We start from the raw sequence: 17,940 nt of genomic DNA on the forward strand, positions 1-17,940 counted from the left end.
GCCTCAGTGTGCCAGAGAGGGCTGCAGTTAGAAGGGCACTATGGGTGGCAGCAGATGGAGGGAAAGAGATGTGGAGGGTGGACGGAGGGCAGAATCACAAATTTGGCATGTCACATGGTCAAACAGGGAAGATTTACGACTGATCAGGTTCCACATCGGCAGCATGGTGTTGTGGCTTCAGAATGCCAGGTATGGGAGTGAGATCAGACTCCGGCTTTAGTTTGTACACCCTTTCTGGCAACTGCAGCCAGTGTGACTGGCTGAAGATGGCAGTGTTATGGGTGGTTGGCGTGGGGAACGTGGTCATTGTCTGGCCTTTCACATCCTTGCGGCTGTATAGATTTACATACCTCTGAAAAATCAGCCGTAACAAAATCGGTGGGAATGTGAATCTGATACAGATTTGGAGTGAAATCTAGAAGACAAGAAGCAATGTGAAATTAGTTTAACCAATAAAAGAGAAATGCAGACGGGCAAGGAGAATCACGAAACTGAAAATACCGATCCTCTTTTATTTCTCTCATTTTATTTCTCCCTCTACAGTCAGGAGCTATGATTTACTCACCGGTGACATCATGGAGACCACAGCTATTTTTATTGGATGGTAAACGGCCAGCTCTTCTCCATGCTATGCCACCTGTCCAATCCACACCAGTCAACAAGCCCCTGGGAAAAAAAGTCAAGCACCCAAAAATGATTGAGAGTTGAAAGGCGGAATATGATACATGCATGCCATGCTACTGTCCTAGGCATGTTTCACAAGTCAAATGTCTTGTCACTGCTACTGGTTTGCTTTCCCTATTTATCTGTGTTATTCATTACAGCCAACAGTGTAACCTACAATTCAGCAGTCACACACATGGTGCAATGTCTCCTTCCATTGCTCTTTTACCATCACTCAGCATGCTTTAAAAAAGAAAAAAGATTTTGCACATGAATTTGAAATAAAATGCTTCTGTTTTGAGGACGCCTTGCAATCTATGCTACATTCTGCTCCCTTGCCCCCCCCCCCTCCCCCTTACACACACACACACACACACACGTTTTGATGCGTGTGTGTGACTCCAAGGGTGGGGTTATTCCTGGCCCTGTGTCGTGTGCTCTAAGGTGCAGTTTAGTCACATGCCATCTGACCAACCCTTAGCCCTGAAAAATGATAAGTACAGTAGCCGTGGGGGGGGGGGGGCATCATATAACCACACTGCCCTGAAAGATGTCAACTCATAGCAATCAACTGGTAATTGAGGTAAAGAATAACTACATAATAACATATGAGATCGTTAAAGAACACATTGAAATGTATGAAAATTTCAAGTGTAGATTGATGGTAAAATTCTTAGATAAAAAAGAAGCTATCAAAAGATTGTTGTTGTGCATTGTTGTCTGCTTACAGAACCACACAAAGATCTTGAGATCAAAAATAAATGAGACTCAGAGAGTCTAATGTATTCTATTTCGATATTTGTAAAGGTTTTTCTAATTAGTTTCAGAATCGCCAGAGACACCAGCAAGAGTGCTTCAAAAATGAATAGCCAGTAAACCAAAATGTAACACACATGAAAGGATCTGCTGAAGAAGTGTCTTTTATGTGTATGTGCCTTTTAGTGTGATTCATAGGAAGAGAAACAGAGGACTAGTCCTGAATGGTGATGTACAATAATTGCACACCACACAGCAGTACTCTTGACATTACTGCCTTACTTAAATCAGAAATTCATGAAAGTGACTGGGAGTCCACCTTGTGGCAGGGGCAGGAAATTGCAATTAATGCTCTTTATTTCAGTGCATTCCTGAAAGCTGTGCTGGTTTATTCTGTGAAACAACGCTAGTGGGTGATAAAGGTTAAAAGAGGAAACATATACTAATAGAACCTAAATGCTGTCACCAAAAATGGCAGTTTTTTTGTCCAGTTCTAAATGTCTTTGCATCATATTATTCATTCTTTTCAGCTCCTTAAGATATAGTGAACTATGAATCCCACAAGGGTTTGTTCACTCTTGTGATTTGTGATGCCTCATTGATGCAAGAGCGCCAGCAAAAAAAACAAAAAAAAAACTGGAAAGGATGGAAGATGTGATTGTGTTTGCAAACAACATTAGATTACCCTTTCTTGTTAACAGTATTATTTCACAACCGTGAGGCTGATTATGTAACAATAGATATTAATCTAGACTCTCTCTAAGTACATTTACTCAAGTGCTGCACTTAAGTACAATTCTCTACTCCACATAGTTTTCAGAGGAAATTTTATTTATAAAATGCATATGCATTATTCTGAAATGGATCATTCTGCATAATAAGCACTTTTACTTTTAGTACTATAATGTAATGCTCATACTTATCTTCTTTTATAAAATAATATTTTGAATACATGTCTTTTAGCTATTTGCAACATATTTCTACACTGGCATCACTAAAAGATCTGAGTAGCTATTCTTCCACCCCTGGTAGCCAGTTAAGAAGCTGATCACAATCACAAACTCTAATTTAATCCTTTGTGAACAGCAGTTCTGTGTTAAAATTGAGTAGAATGCTATTCTCCATTCAAAACATAAAATCTCTACTTAACAGGCATAACTGAAGTGTACTGATTAGAGGCAGGTTATTTGAGAGGAAATAGGCCTACCAATTTAAGAATAGAACCTGTATCAAACCTGTATCTTGTAAATATGTAAGTAATCTAAATGATCTACATGACTGAGAGAATTAAATGAAGAAATATGTAGTCTGTTTTTGTATTCATAAATTACCCCGTGATCCCACAATTGTATTGCGACCCAAAGTGGGTTTGAGAACCGCAGATCTGTTATAAGATGCCAAGTTTAACAAAAGCCCATGACAAACATATGACTAACTATTTAATTATGTATTGGTTCATTTAGACTACGTATTTCACACATTTCATCAATTTTATTTATTAATTTTCTATTTAACAATTAATCCTTTGGGATCCATATAACCGTGCTGAGTGGATATGACTGATAGTGGGTTATGCCTGGCTCCTCCGCGCCACTTGGGGGCGCGTGTCCGCTGTAAATAAATGCCATCGTGGGTTGACGAGGCCGCCCAGCCATGTTGAGGAGTCTGTCAAGCAAACTGCAGCCCGCCATTGTGTAGAAACCAGGCTCTGTAGAGAGATAGGGGCGCTTGGCTGAAACTCTTCAATAGCTAGACAAATTCTACACCCTGCCGCTTTTATTTAGGAGTAAATACAGTTACACAGGCGCCGGGGGGGAAAGACATGTCAGCCAGCAGCCTTCTTGAACAGGTAAAGAGAGGTATTTTCTGAACATTTACGAGGGCCAAATTTCTCACCATCGCGACGGCTAGCGAGGATAGCTTAGCTCAGAGGCAGCGGCTGTGGCTCAGTAGTGCAGTAGGCCTGACCACCTGCTAAAGGAACTGACTGCTGAAAATATATCTCTTCATCTATTTTTTTCCCCTTCCTCTCTTCTCATAAATCAAACCTTCATGAATCACCTGGACCCAATCCAGAGACCGAAAGGCCAAGCTAATAAAGGTAAGACCAAATATTGTCTTGCATTATCGACTCAGGTTGAGTGAATGCGGATCTTTTTACGTGAGGTGCGCTTTGAAAATCTTGCGTGCGCGGATGCGATAGCTTGTCTCCTAGCGTCTTGGCAAAAAGGCCTGTCTGTGTAAGTTGTAAAGATTTTTGCACTTAATTTGCCACTTCATTAAAACACAAAACGACATGGTGTTTCATAAAAGCGTTCTCAGACCTTAACTTATCATTCGTGAGTTTCCTTTACTTCCCAGAAATGACACTTGTAAGGTTCCCACAGTTAGCATTAGCCATCTCTTGACAAGCTAACAACGTTAAATGGCAACATGACACATATCAGCATCATTTTCCTGGTTGTACTTGCAACGCTTTTTATTGCACTGGCAGGTGCGAGAATACACTCTAATTAGCCAGTCTTTCAAGATATTAGTTAGTGTTCAATTTTTTTGCAGTGTTAAGCTACAGGTGCCATCCAAGCACGCTGACCACTCGGCTAACGTTAGCCAGGTCCGTCATGTTGAAAGGACTGTTGGCGCTCGTTAACATGGAGACGCTGCGCACTGCACGCAGCTAACCACATAGCTAACGTGCTAACATTAGCTGGTTGCTAAGTTAACCCAAAATGACACGTCTTCCGACATGCTTTTCCTGTGTCCAAATGGGCCTCACACGTTCCCGTCATCATGCTGCTCAGACTGTACCGTTGGATAACACGAATTTACAAACCCGTGTGTATTTTAATCTAACTTTTCGAAGTCCTGAAATCCTCTCAAAGAATCCCATGTCATCCAACACATCACCGCCTGCTATAGCAGAGAACACTTCCAAAGTTGTGAAAACAAACCATGGGCCACAGGTCCTTCTGCGTTTAACATGCATTGAATATGCTGTGGAAGGATCACTAATGGTTTAACATATCCTGAATTAAATCTGTTTGTTGATTCCATCAACAAACAGATTTGGAATTGTTGAAGGTTTGCAATTAATTCTTCAAAGTGCCGATTCATCTGTGTTTCTTCATCATTGTGCAAGTTTATGCTGTGTAATGTGAAGAATATTGAGCAGTTACAATATGAGATGTCATATTTCAGTGGCTTTTCCTGTGAGACTCATAAATAATTGCAGGGAGTGGTTTTGTTATGTAACAAGTGGCTATGATGCTGATGTGAAATGACTACATAATGTAATGTATCTCACCACTTACATCTCTGGAGTTACAAACTTGTGCATTTTGTTAACATCAGTGTTGCTTTCTTTTCAGTGCAAAACGGAGCTGTGACCCAAAAGGATACTTTGAATGACGATGAGTTTGAGCCTTACCTGAATACTCAGGCCAGACAGGTAAGCTTTTTGACAGGTGTTTGCCCACAGGTGCTTTTCATGACTCAAGTATCCTCCAGTTGGGTTTTGTTTTTGGTTTAATCCTAACTAAGTCATGAGTGACCAATGATTGTGGTGGAGTTGATAGATAAAATCAGCAGGTTTAATCTGGATGACAGTAGATGACTTTTTATGTGAACAGTATGATAATTGCAGATTTTTGTAGTCATTGATAGTAAATGTTTATTTAAAAGAGGGAAAAAAAGGTGGCATAGTCGCTTGGGTCAGTTTATAAATGCTTTGATTGACTGCTGATCTTGAAGTTTGCATCCATAATATGGACACTATACATGTTACCTTGGACACACAATGAAGTTTTGGATATTATATTTGAGTTGTTGGATCATCCAGGCTTCATGTAAACTGAATATGGTGTAAATGAAGTACATCACCAACTATTTGAGCATCCCTGACGTAAAATCAATGTGTGTGAAGAGGCACAGAGTCGAAACCTACATAGACTTGTTGACTGCTTTCAGAACTTCTCTTCCTCTATGAATTTCAAACATTCAGTTGGTTCATCAGTTGATTTCTCTTAAGATATTGGTTGATGTAATTTCTTTGTATCAACTTCAGGAAATTTCTCTTATCAGAAGATTAATATACACACTTGTAGACTAAGTTGTTTAATTGGCCTTGAGACCAAGTTATGTGTGTGCACATCCTTGATATTTGCATGAATAAGGAGTATGAGAAGGCCATAAGCATTTGCAGCTGCATTGGGAAAGTTCATTTATCTGGCCTTGGATTTTATTTCTTTGCACTGTGGTAGCGGGAGTTCCCCATGTGTAGTAACAGAGGCACTGCCTGTTAAGTGGGCTGTAGAGGAAAAGAATGGAGCCTGTATTTTCCTCCACTCAAAAGAATGCACCATCTTTTTGTCCAAGAGACTATAAATAAGCAAAAAGTAACATAGTTCAGTGCTGTGCATTTACAGATGAGATAGGAGGAGAGGAGGAGGGATACCTGTTATAGTTCTTATACGTACTTCATTATTGTGTGGTGAATCTTTGGTATAATAACAATAATTCAATAATTTTGCTCATCTTTTATCTTGGTCTGACTTTTTGGATCTACAAGAACAAGGTATACACATATCAAACAGAAGCTTATGTTAAGAATTAATGTTACTAGTAATGTTTGTTGTTGCAAGGAAATGTTTGCTCTTTTAACATCTTGTCACTAAAACTAAATCTTTTTCTATTTAGAGCAATGCCTATACGGCCATGTCGGACTCGTACATGCCCAGCTACTACAGCCCCTCCATAGGATTTTCCTACTCCCTAAATGAGGCAGCATGGTCCACGGGTGGGGACCCTCCTATGCCTTACCTGGCCTCCTATGGACAGCTGAGCAATGGGGAGCCCCACTACCTCCCGGACGCTATGTTTGGCCAGCCTGGCCCCCTGGGGAGCAACCCTTTCCTGGGCCAGCACGGCTTCAACTTCTTCCCTAGTGGTATCGACTTCTCGGCTTGGGGCAATAGCAGCTCTCAGGGACAGTCGGGGACACCACAGAGCTCTGGCTACAGCAGCAGCTATGCCTATGCTCCCAGCTCCCTTGGGGGTGCAATGATCGATGGACAGTCCCCATTTGCACCTGCTGCCAATGAGCCACTCAACAAGGCACCTGGTATGAACAGCCTTGACCAAGGCATGGCAGGGCTTAAGATCAGCGGTGCTGCTCCCGGTGGTAATGGGGACATGGCTCCTAAGGTGGTTGGCTCTGGCTTGCCTGGTGGGGGTCCCCTTGGCCCTGTATCATCTGTAGGACCTCCCAGCATGCCTCCTGTCTCAATTGCCCCTGCCAAGCCCGCCTCCTGGGCCGACATTGCCAGCAAGCCAGCCAAGCCTCAACCCAAGCTGAAAACCAAGGGTGGCATGGCCGGTGCCAATTTGCCTCCTCCGCCCATTAAACACAACATGGACATCGGCACTTGGGACAACAAGGGTACCATGCCTAAAGCTGCCACCCCTCAGCAGGTGCCCCCTATTCCCAGCAATGGGCAGCCGCCCAATCAGGCCTCCCCACAGCCTGGAGCTACTGCTGCAGGGAACCCACAAATGCCCCTCAGCAATGGACAGCTGGTACCGCCCGTTTCCCAGATGGGGCAGCATCAGCTTCCTCCCAGTGGGCAGCCAGGTATGGCTCCAATGCCCCAGCCTCCCCTCTCCCAGGGTCCTCCTCCTCCCCAAAGCCAACAGCAGCAACCTTCTCAGCCTACTCGTTGGGTCCCTCCACGGAACCGGGCTAATGGTTTTGGGGATGCCAGTGGGAGTGGTACAGGCCAGTCGCCTCCTACCTCTTCTGGTGTGGGTGTTGTTCCCGGGGTCCCCTCTGAGCCTCACCCAGTCTTAGAGAAGTTGCGAATGGTCAACAATTATAACCCCAAGGACTTTGACTGGAATCCCAAGCAGGGGCGGGTGTTTATCATCAAGAGCTACTCCGAGGATGACATCCACCGCTCCATCAAGTACAACATCTGGTGCAGCACGGAGCATGGCAACAAGAGGCTTGACACGGCCTATCGTTCATTGGGTGGCAAAGGGCCACTTTACCTTCTGTTCAGTGTCAATGGGAGTGGTCACTTCTGTGGTGTAGCAGAGATGCGCTCACCCGTGGACTACAACACGTCTGCAGGCGTGTGGTCACAGGACAAGTGGAAGGGTCGTTTTGATGTGCGCTGGATCTTTGTGAAGGACGTTCCCAACAGTCAGCTGAGGCACATTCGACTCGAGAACAACGAAAACAAGCCAGTGACCAACTCTCGGGACACACAGGAGGTACCACTGGACAAGGCCAGGCAGGTGCTAAAGATCATCGCTGGATATAAGCACACCACTTCAATCTTCGATGACTTTTCTCACTACGAGAAGCGTCAGGAGGAGGAAGAGTGTGTGAAAAAGGTAACCTAGTTACTGTTGAATGAGGTGATAAAATAGATAAATGAAAAAAAGTGCTTGGCTTTAACTTATATTGTAAAAGGTGCAATCTATGAAGCCAGTATGGATGTGTGTGTGCATGTACAACATTGCTTTTTGCATTACAAAGGGATAGAGAAACAACTCAAGGATTTACAGCTGGATTTAGATCTTTGTCAGAATTCAATGTGATTGTACATAGTAGGATATTTGGTGATTTTTGTTTCTCTAGAGTTTTTCACTGTGGTGTTATGTTTTCTGTCTGTTATCACTAATGTGTAATGCCCTGCTTTAAGATAGAATACCATATACAGAAGAATGAACACGAGAAATAATTTTACTTGGTGATATTCAGACAAATTACACTTATATTATAAAATGGTAACAGAGTGGATTACATGATAACACATTGAATTGATTGGTTTGTATTGCGGTTATGGTCATGTCCGGTGGTATCTGTTCCTATCTACAACATATACTCAGTGTCGCAACCTCCTGAAGCTATGTGAACTGTTTTTGTTTTTTTTCAATCCCCTATGTCTTAACACTCATTTTGGTATTAGGTGAAATATGTTTAGCTTATTTTGTGTTGAACTCATCAACATAAGGAACAAAAATAGAAGAGCAAATGTGTATTGTGGCTCATAAAATGAATACTTGTTTGCATTTCTTATTTAATTTTGGAAAAGGGTACTGTTTAATACTGAGGCTTTGGTGTCTTGCACAGTTGTAGTACACATTTTGTAACCTTTTTATCTTACAGAGCGACAAATTAAGGGAAAATTATATAAAAATAACACAGGAGCTTGTTAACTTTTAGTAAATTGACGTTATTGGCCTGCTTGCTATTAGATATAGAAAAGCTTGTTTTATTCTGTGGATATAAACATTTATCTTCCACTGTGTTGTGACTTTAGTTGGTTCATGCCGAGAACTGTTTTAGTTGACTCTTTATATGTACCTCACTCTATACTTAAGGTGTAGGAAAAAGTAATGGCTATTTTAAAAAAGCATACTGTACTTACATTTATTACAGATTTTGTTGGGAACATTGGCTTTACTGCCTGCTTTCTCACATTTTACAGCAAACAAGCAAGGTATCTATACTAAAAAGTGTACAAAATGTAACGGCAGCAGTCATTCACATTTTTTTGTTATTTTGCAGTTGTATGACTCAGTGTTTTCAAGTATTCATTAAGAAATATTAAATACTGTGATTTGTGTTAAAAGACAATGTTAATGACAACAGTAAAACTATTTGTTGCATAGTGATGGACATAATGGATGAGTTCTGTCGGTATATGAAACTTCAAATAGCTTAATTTTTTTTTATCCAGGACAATTATTGTTAATTCAAGTTGTACATGATAGTTGTAGATTGATAATTTGTTGATGTGGAATGTCAAAGTTAGGTCTAGAGAAATTTGGTTGTTCCTAAATATAATGCCTGTGTGATGTCTGTAGGCAGAATTGTAATCTATATTTTAGCATTTGATCATGACATGGTAGGGTTAATGCAACATTGTCAAAATCCTCTGCTGTTCTAAAATCTAATTTAAGCATAGTGACTTGTTTGTTTTTTAAATGTGACATTGTTTCAGTTGCGCTCAGTTTTTACTCCTCTGTGTGACAGGTGGAGGTCCAAGGCAGTGAGCCATATCCCAGCAACCCAAGCAACAGGACTCATTACAGGCTTCAGGTAACTTGCTTCATCTGTTGCCATAGGCAGAAGCAGTATGCATGTTGTTATTTTAATACTTGATGGAGACTCCTTGAAATCTTATCGGATAGTTCAGGTGATTTAAAACTTCTACATATTAAGTTGGTTGTTTGATGTCTTGAGCTGTTGAACGACCAGAAATCAAGCATATAAAAACTTAATCTGTTTCACGTGCAGAAGATTATCGTCCAAACCCCCTTTTCTACTGATTGAAAAACCCGCTAAGCATTTACACCCTGGTCAAATGACTACAGTAGACGCGGTTATTTATCGGCACTGATGCACCCGGGTGAGCACACTAATTTTCATCTTTCAGAGTACAGATGTAGACAGACCTGTCACCTGCCCGGCACTGTGCTGTTAAACCAGAAACAGTGGCTACACCTACCCCTCAGAGTGAGGTACAGCCCCAAAATAAGTTTTAAAAACACACAATCGCAGATCGAATGCGTCTCACACGGCGGCTCAGACATTTTTACTGGAGCATCAACCCGGGTATGAGACCTGAAAGTTTGAAAGGCAGGTAGCAGCTCACTCTTCCCCCACTGCATCTGTCTGTGTGCTCTGCTAGTGCATGTGAAGACTTTGCTCCTTTCAGTTGTGTGTCTCCTCAGTCTGAACAGAAAGTGGCAGTGGAAAAGGGTCAATCGGTCTTTATTAGCAGGTATAAGCCCGCTAATTTGGGTGGAAAAGTGTATTTGTATTCTGTACATGCACACTCCGAATCAAATTAACATGGCGATACCAATGCAAGAAGAAGAGCTGCTTTATCTGCTGTACTTATTCTTTTAAAGATGAAGTGAAAACATGAAGGTAGTGGCGGACGTCACACAACCTCTCTTCAAACCCAGCATCCATGATTGCTTTCCAGTTCACGCACAACTGATACTCTGGTGGCGTAGCGGCCGTGCAGTCATAACAAATTGGTGGATACGCAAATTTCTGCACCACAGTCTCATGGACGCCCTCGGATGACCATCGGATGAAATTTACATCACCTAGAACCTTGTGTACCTGTGATGCCAGCAGCTCTCCCTTTTACACATGTTGATCTGGCTCTGTAACTACCTGTCCTGTCAGCTTAAAGGAGTAACAACAATGCCCCCCCATTCCATGCTCATATTTTTTCTACAGAACGGGGCAGAAAAAAAGCACAACATTCCCACTTTGAACAGGCTGTATAAAATGGGCTGATGTCTGAGCTGTCCTTTGTAGTTTGGCTGGAGTTGCCCTGTTAATAACTAGCAAAGAATGAACTTGAAGTTGTGGGTAACTGGGTCAACTGTATTTTCAAAATGCAATATATTGTATGTCATCGTGTGTAATTTGCTGTCTCTTTTGATTGTGTTCTAGGAGCGCCAAGGACGAGTCAAGTAACAGTCAGTGCTTTGGTCAAAAGACTGCAATGGCCCCCCTCAAGCCCTGTCCACCCCATTACATCATTAAATCCAGATCTCTTAAGAAATTCTAATAGGGGTGAAGAATTAACCAAGGACAAAAAAACTAAATGAAGACTTTCTTGATTTCTTTTGACTTTAAAGACTTACTTCGAACTTGTAGTAAAAAGAAAAGGAAACGATTATTCATAGGACTACAACTAAATGCATAGCATCCTTAGGTGAAATCTTTTTTGCCCCACCCCATTCCACTACATATGCTTTTTCCCCCTGTATGCTGCTTTTTCCTTTTTTCCTTTTTTTTTTTTTTTTTTTTTTTTTTTTTTAAATGAAAGGATCCTCTGTTTTTATGGTTCAAGAGCAAGTCTTTAATTCTCTCACAAACACACAAATCCAATAGAAATTTGTAGTGTTGGCTTATAATAGTGTCCCAAAGTCAAGAATGGGCAGTTTGTCTCATTTTCTTTGTAACCCCCCCCCCTTTCCCCCATCCCCCCATCCCCCTGTCTTCTAAGGATGCTCAACTCTTCAACCAGGACCCAGTGGAGTTTTCCCTCAGTGGATTTTCATCATAGACGGGTGTCAGCTATGCTCACTCCAGAATCTGTTTCATACATGCTTTCCATGTTTTTGGTTAAGAGGACTGCAGATGTTCAGGATGGCCCTCTATTTTGTTTTTGCATGTACCAGATGGAGTGTGTGTGTGTGTGCGTGCGTGTGTGCGTGCGTGCGTGTGTGCGTGCGTGCGCATGTGTGTGGGTGGAAGGTAGGGTCTGGAAGATCTGGAGAGGAAGAGCAGGGAAAGGGGTCAAGAGTTTGAAAGCAGAAGAAATGTTAAGTTGATGAGCCTTGCTTGGTGTATAATTTTATGGTCTAAAAAAATGGGGCCCTCTGTTAACAGTCTTCGTTGGATTTATTTACATTCTTTTTCGTTATCTTGGACAAGTTAATTCATCTTTGCTATGGGCTGCTTTCTTGTTTCTTTCTTTTTTTTTCTCCTCCCCCCGTTTTCTAAAGACAGTGATGCGAGTGGCCTTGCCCCCACTCTTTCTATTAATCAGTTCAAAAGTAATAAATGTGGTATATTCAGCAGAACTGGTGTGCATTCCCCTTGTTTGACTCTGTAAAGCAATTTTGTCATGCAGTAAGTCTGTGCTTTCTTTTCATCTGTTTTTCTTTTTCCTGATGGGTATATGAATGAATGTTTTTCTGCTAACCTTCATACTCAACCCGTCCACCCCTCATGCTGACTTCCAGTTATCACCACTGTACCCTGCATTTCTTTCCTCTCTACTTCCAAACCTGCCTTGTTCTCCACACTCTCACCTTCCTGTTTCTGACTGCTCAGCCAACTGTGCATACTATAATATCACAAGCAGCTTCCACCATTTTCAGAATGTCATTGTTGGTGAGTAAAAAAAAAAAAAAAAAAAACAAACAAAAAAAAAACGCAAGGTCCTCTTTCAGAACTACTGGCTTTTATTTGTGGCATAATAAAGATGCTCCACAAAGTCATGTGTGGGTTTCCCTCATCATTAGTTTTTTTTTTTTTGTTTGTTTTTTTTCCTGTAGTCACGTGGGCGGCCAGTTGTACCTGTTTATTTATGTTGTATGGTTTTCCTAACAGCAGGTGGAACAATACGTGTTGGCATCTGCTAAACGAGTAAGGCTTTTTTTTAATTTATTTATATATATATATATACCATCCTGTATTTCATTTCTTTTGTGGCAATCCACCAATGTGATGTAGCCCTCGAAGATTTGTGCAAGGCATTTTTGCCTGAAAGACTAAAAGGTGTTTTAAGGTAACTTGGGCTAAAGCTCAATTGGCCTATCGCCTACGAGTGAGTGATTTCAGAGCAAATCCGTGCATGAAAGGTAAGCAGTGTGAATAACTTGACATGGTTGACTTGGAGCTGAAGTTGTCAAAATGTTTACCCTGTGTCTCTTACCTGCGTGTGTTCAAATGATGGGGAAATGATGTGCAATCCGCCATTTTCTCTCTTCGCCATTGTGACTGTAACGTAACGGCCACAAGAGGGCGACATAGCATTATTTATTGCTATTCATTTTCCAGAAGACAGTCTTCCTCGGTTGGGTTAACGGGTCTCGGCGATAAGCATGGATGCATTACATTCGGTCTGAATATGGGTTTTTTTGTTTGTTTTTTTAATTTGATGGTTTGTTTTGTTTTTGAAACACGGCGTTTACCACCAACAGTTCAAACAGTCGCACATAAATGTTTGGCAGGCTATAAAAAATTCAATTAATGGTTAGTGCCATGTTGTCCTATATTCTTGAGATTTGATGGCTGTACGTGGCCTATAATGCAGACGATAGGCTATTAAAACAGGGGGCAACACATTTACTAAATTTCCTAAAATTACAACCCATACACCAAATAAACTGGTGAACCTACCACCAAAATTAACAGCCTTCTTCTAGCCTTTTTGACAGGAACTTATCTAGATAAAAAGTAAAGATTTCTTTGTTATATATAAATCATATTAGCATGATCTACATAAAAAACCCCTGCTGTGTTAAGCTGTATGTCCAAATTTTAAGGTTAGGTTACAGCCTCTGAATTTAGCTAAGATTTATAGCCTCAGTATAATGTGCTCTTCTGACTTTTTTAATTCACATAAAATGTGGATAGGCTGTACAGATGAAGCACTGCCCCAAGGGGTGGTTCACGTTATTTAAAAAAAAAAAGTATAAATTATGACTGCCCCTGAGTATGTACACAATAAGCACAACCTTCAACAATGGCCTCAGTAATAATAATAATAATTTACAAATAGAATCAAACTTCGAAACACCTAATTTTCGAAACTTAGGCTGGAGATAGACCTATACCAGTGCTCAAAGTGGGGACAGCATCTTGGGACTGAAGGGCAGGTTCTTAGGAAGAGAGGACCTCTGTGTGTGCGTGTGTGTGTGTTTGAGTGTTTGAGTGTCGGGTGTCGAGAGGGGGGTTGACGGCACGTGTCGTGTCTGCGTTGTGGGTGCGTGGCAAACACGCTGCCTCGAGGGGATCTCCTGTGACCCTTATCCGCGCGTCTCTGGGGACGCCTTTTAGCCCCTCCTGGGATGCAAATGAACGGCCATAAAAGAAGAGAGGCAGATACAGCCACCGAGACGATGAAGGAGAAGAAAGGGAAATGGGACCGTGGGGAGAAAGTGGAGGGGGGGGGGGGGGGGGGGGGGGGGGGGGGGGTGTAGAAGGCGAAGAGGAGGAGGGGAGGAGGTCAGCACTCACACACATCTTAGAGCGCATGAAGCTAAATGGATGGAGGAGATGGAGAAAACGAAAATAAGTTTTTCCTGCAGTGGTTAGAGGAGAAATTCCTCTCCTTCTGATGACTGTTTTGTTGTGTGTGTGTGTGTGTGTGTGTGTGTGTGCGCGCGCGCGCGCGCGTGTGTGTGCGCGTGTGTGTGTGTGTGGGTGTGCGCGTTTGCGTGCGTGAGAGCGTGCGTGCGTATGTGTGTTGTAGGACTTGCTTTTTTTTTCATGTGCAGAATCTCGACACTATTAACTAAATACATAAGAGGCACTTGAATTATCACCAGTCAGTCTCCCTTCTCTGACTTCACCGGGCTGTAATGAATTCAGACAAAAATTTAAAAGAATATATTCAGAAAATGCACAATAACAATTCACTGGTTCTCATGTTTTTACATCGATTCATTTAAGCGATTATAAAGACTATTCCTTGGTTAAACTCTGACCCTGCATTATATATGGCATAATATTTCAAATATTGTCTGTTGTATTTTGTCTGATAGAAACTATCGTTTAGGTAAGAGAGCCTCGCAGTAAACGTGTTGTGTCTGTGGGTTCATATTGCACTGCAAGGTCATGGTTCTGCTTTATTTTCCCTCATTACCATGAGGCATCCATCTCTTTCTTCCATTAGTGACGCTTCACCATGTCGCCAACCCGACCTCTATTTACATGACTAAATTAGATTTCTTCTCTTTTCGTGTGTTTTGTTTCGAATCGAGAAGCCTGCATTTAATATATAAAAGAAGAAATATGCAGCCTACTGAAGCTAAAAGGAAAAAAAAATAGATAATGGATCTGGACTGTTTTATTTTATTAGAAAATTAATAAATACATTTATGTTCATGGACCTATATTAGTTGCCAGTTTCAGTCACTGTATCACATTTAACTTAGATTATTTGATAAAAGATGTTAAAATAAGTTGTTATTTTTAATTAACATGAACAATAAAATATCCCCTCTCCATGGCCTGTAATTTTACACCTGTCATCAATGTCTCAGCTTTATTTTTCATCATAACTGAAAGCAGTAGCAGCAACAACAAAAAAAAAACGTCATGCTGATGAATGTTTTTATCATGTGAGGGGATCTATATGTGGTCACCTGCTCTCCATCGCCAGGGGTCCTGCACTGTTGACATATTGAGTATTACCCCCTCATTTCTTCTAGTGTCCCAATTCTATTGAGAGTTTGGGAAATGCATAATGTGTAGACAGGCGCAGGGGCCTGAAAACAGTTGATGACCTCTGTCTCAACATATGTGGCACACTTGCCCTCTGCACGCTCTAATTGTGTGGAGATGACAGGCAATAATTAAATGTCACCCACTGCTATATAAAAATATAGAGAAGCATGCTGGTCTAATATAGATGCAGGATGTATTGTAGGAAAAAAAAACCCAATTTGCATTTGTGTGTTCCATATAATCTCGGGTTTACAATTTTTTTTAACTGCTTAGCTATGATGCATGATTGTTTTCGTGGTGATTTTGAAAAATATAAAGTCATATTCTGACAATACGAAAGCCTGAAGAAACCGAGAATTACAGATACAGCAGTATGTAAAATAGATGGTAAAGAATCTCTACGAAAATCCACAATTTCTTTCTTTCTTTTTTTTTTTTTTTTTGCGTATTCCGCCTCCGTCATCTGAGATGTAGGTCAACTCTCATCTCTATCGCCTACAGCAGTTTACAGCTGGAATCATTTGATGCAGCTCTGTGATTATAGGAGTAGAAATGAAGCTCATTATTTAAATGACTTGATGTGCTGTGGGCCTTTTTACTTTGAAAAGAAAAACTAGAATTGTACAAACAGAAATGCAGTCCATGAAATGACTTCTTTATTGAGACTTTTTTTGCAGAACAAAAAGAACACAAACAAAGGCAAAGTAATATTGAAAACTATAATTTTAAAGCGCAGAGCTGTATTTGCAGAGTATGGACGGTCATGGAAATGAGAGAAATCAGCATGCGTGAGAATGATTCAGGAGGTTGTTGCCTTTTATGATAGGCCTACTGGCAGAAGTGAGTAAAAACAATAATTTTTCTACAGTGCAGCACATCATGCTCTTATAGCATTCTCGACCTGTTTTTCCTCCTTCCTCTCTCATAGGGCAAGTGTACGCTCATGCGTAAACCCACAGACCTTTGAAGTGGCCCTCTGTCACCACATGGCAAATCCCCCTGGTGTGATCCCTCTGTCCATTTGGCCACAGGACCGACACTGGTAGGCTGCCTACGGCTCTGTCTTTTCTGACATTATGGAAACCAGTATATTAGTTAGACTGGCGCCCAGAGATTACGGTGTATTTGTCCCTCTTATGTTTCCTGTATGTCTTAATAATACGTACCCTAGATTAACTGACCCGTACACCTGTCTCAGGTCACTACGCTGTCACTTCTTCGCCTAATGCCTCTTCTCCTGCCTCTCTGCGACTGTTAACGTCATTGCCTGTTAATCTCATAGGAATGTAGTGAAGATTCCATCTGTGTAGTTGTCAGTGCCACTCTCCTGTCCTGTATAGCGGCTTTATGCTGGTCTCTCAGGTGAGCGGAGACTGTGGCTTCTCTCTTGGCATTCACCGCGTGCCTTAATTGTATTGAAATTAAATCAAGGTCCACTGTGAACACAAAGAGCTCAAACCCAAACTTCCAAAACGTTCTTGGGTCCTTTTCATGTCCTGTTCTCCTCTGTCACTTACCCTCCTTTTAGCAACACTTTCCCTCCTTTGTATTCATCTTCTACAGCAATTTTCAACATGTGCTGTATTTGCTAATCGCTTAAAGGTGCATCCCATTTTTGTTTTTTGTTTTTTGTTTTTTTTTATCGGTCCATCTCTGTTTGACTTTCTCATTCCTCTTTCCTCACCTGTGATCTCTCCTCCCTGTAGGCTCAGAGGCGGCTATGCGGTCATTTCACATGTCAAAGTACATTGCATGCTAATCCCACAACCAACATGCATTCTCCCTTTGCAATGAAAACAGATTTTCTGTACAGACAATACAGGAAAAAAACAAAACATATATGATACAAACCCAATGACATTGTGATTCCTCTGATTGAACAGCCCAGAGTGTGTTAATGCATGCATGCGTTTGTGGATGTGGAAGAAAGGGTTTTCCAGCAACAAAATATGAACAAAGAGAAAAAAAAAAATACATGTAGTGATCATCAAAGCAGCATTCGCACCATTAAGGCATTCTCCGTATACACATACTACAGCACATCATTAAAAAGCACCACAGAGAGAGGAGAGCACAGAGATACAGGGAGTGAGATAGAGCGAGCGAGCACAGCTACCTTTGTTGCACCATAAAGAGAGCAGCAGCCCAGCTACCTGATTGCTGCCATTCCTGCAGACCATCTTCCCCTCAGAGCAAAACAAAGGATGACGACTAGATATTTATGAGTACACACAGCGATGCGCCGCTACGCCTTATCCTCGCCATAGCACTGCCTCCGCTGTTCCTGGTTAAGAGCTTGGTACGGTTTAACCAGACCAAGCAGTTCTTCATTACAGTTGGTAAAGCTGTGTCGTTACCCCCCCACCCCCCACCCCCCACATTACCCTCCCTCCCTCCTACTCTCCATCTCTTCTCTGCTGTTCTCTCTCTCTCTCTCTCTCTCTCTGTGCACTCTGCGCATGTAACTATAGCCATGTACAGACTGGAAAACAGAATCTAAATAACAAGTCTCCATCCTCTCATTA

The 17,940-nt window shown here is 41.6% G+C and overlaps 1 protein-coding gene across 1 annotated transcript; it reads left to right on the top strand.

Annotated features, from left to right (window-relative positions):
• The first annotated feature begins 3,091 nt into the window (after positions 1 to 3,091).
• ythdf2 (YTH N6-methyladenosine RNA binding protein 2) lies at positions 3,092 to 11,412 on the top strand. The gene is made up of 6 exons (XM_022750747.1): positions 3,092 to 3,268; positions 3,496 to 3,520; positions 4,788 to 4,867; positions 6,115 to 7,812; positions 9,461 to 9,526; positions 10,901 to 11,412. Exons 1-6 carry the CDS (start codon positions 3,242 to 3,244, stop codon positions 10,922 to 10,924), a joined length of 1,920 nt encoding a protein of 639 aa, XP_022606468.1. The 5' UTR covers positions 3,092 to 3,241; the 3' UTR covers positions 10,925 to 11,412.
• Positions 11,413 to 17,940: the final 6,528 nt, after the last annotated feature.

This window comes from Seriola dumerili, unplaced genomic scaffold (assembly GCF_002260705.1).
Source record: "Seriola dumerili isolate Sdu_G_001 unplaced genomic scaffold, Sdu_1.0 BDQW01000149.1, whole genome shotgun sequence".
In the NCBI taxonomy this organism is placed as follows: domain Eukaryota; kingdom Metazoa; phylum Chordata; class Actinopteri; order Carangiformes; family Carangidae; genus Seriola; species Seriola dumerili.

Coding starts and splice junctions, on each gene's coding strand:
- ythdf2 (XM_022750747.1), top strand. CDS start 3,242: ATGTCAGCCAGCAGCCTTCTTGAACAG. Junction 4,868..6,114: donor TGAATACTCAGGCCAGACAG/GTAAGCTTTTTG, acceptor TTTTCTATTTAG/AGCAATGCCTATACGGCCAT. Junction 9,527..10,900: donor GGACTCATTACAGGCTTCAG/GTAACTTGCTTC, acceptor ATTGTGTTCTAG/GAGCGCCAAGGACGAGTCAA.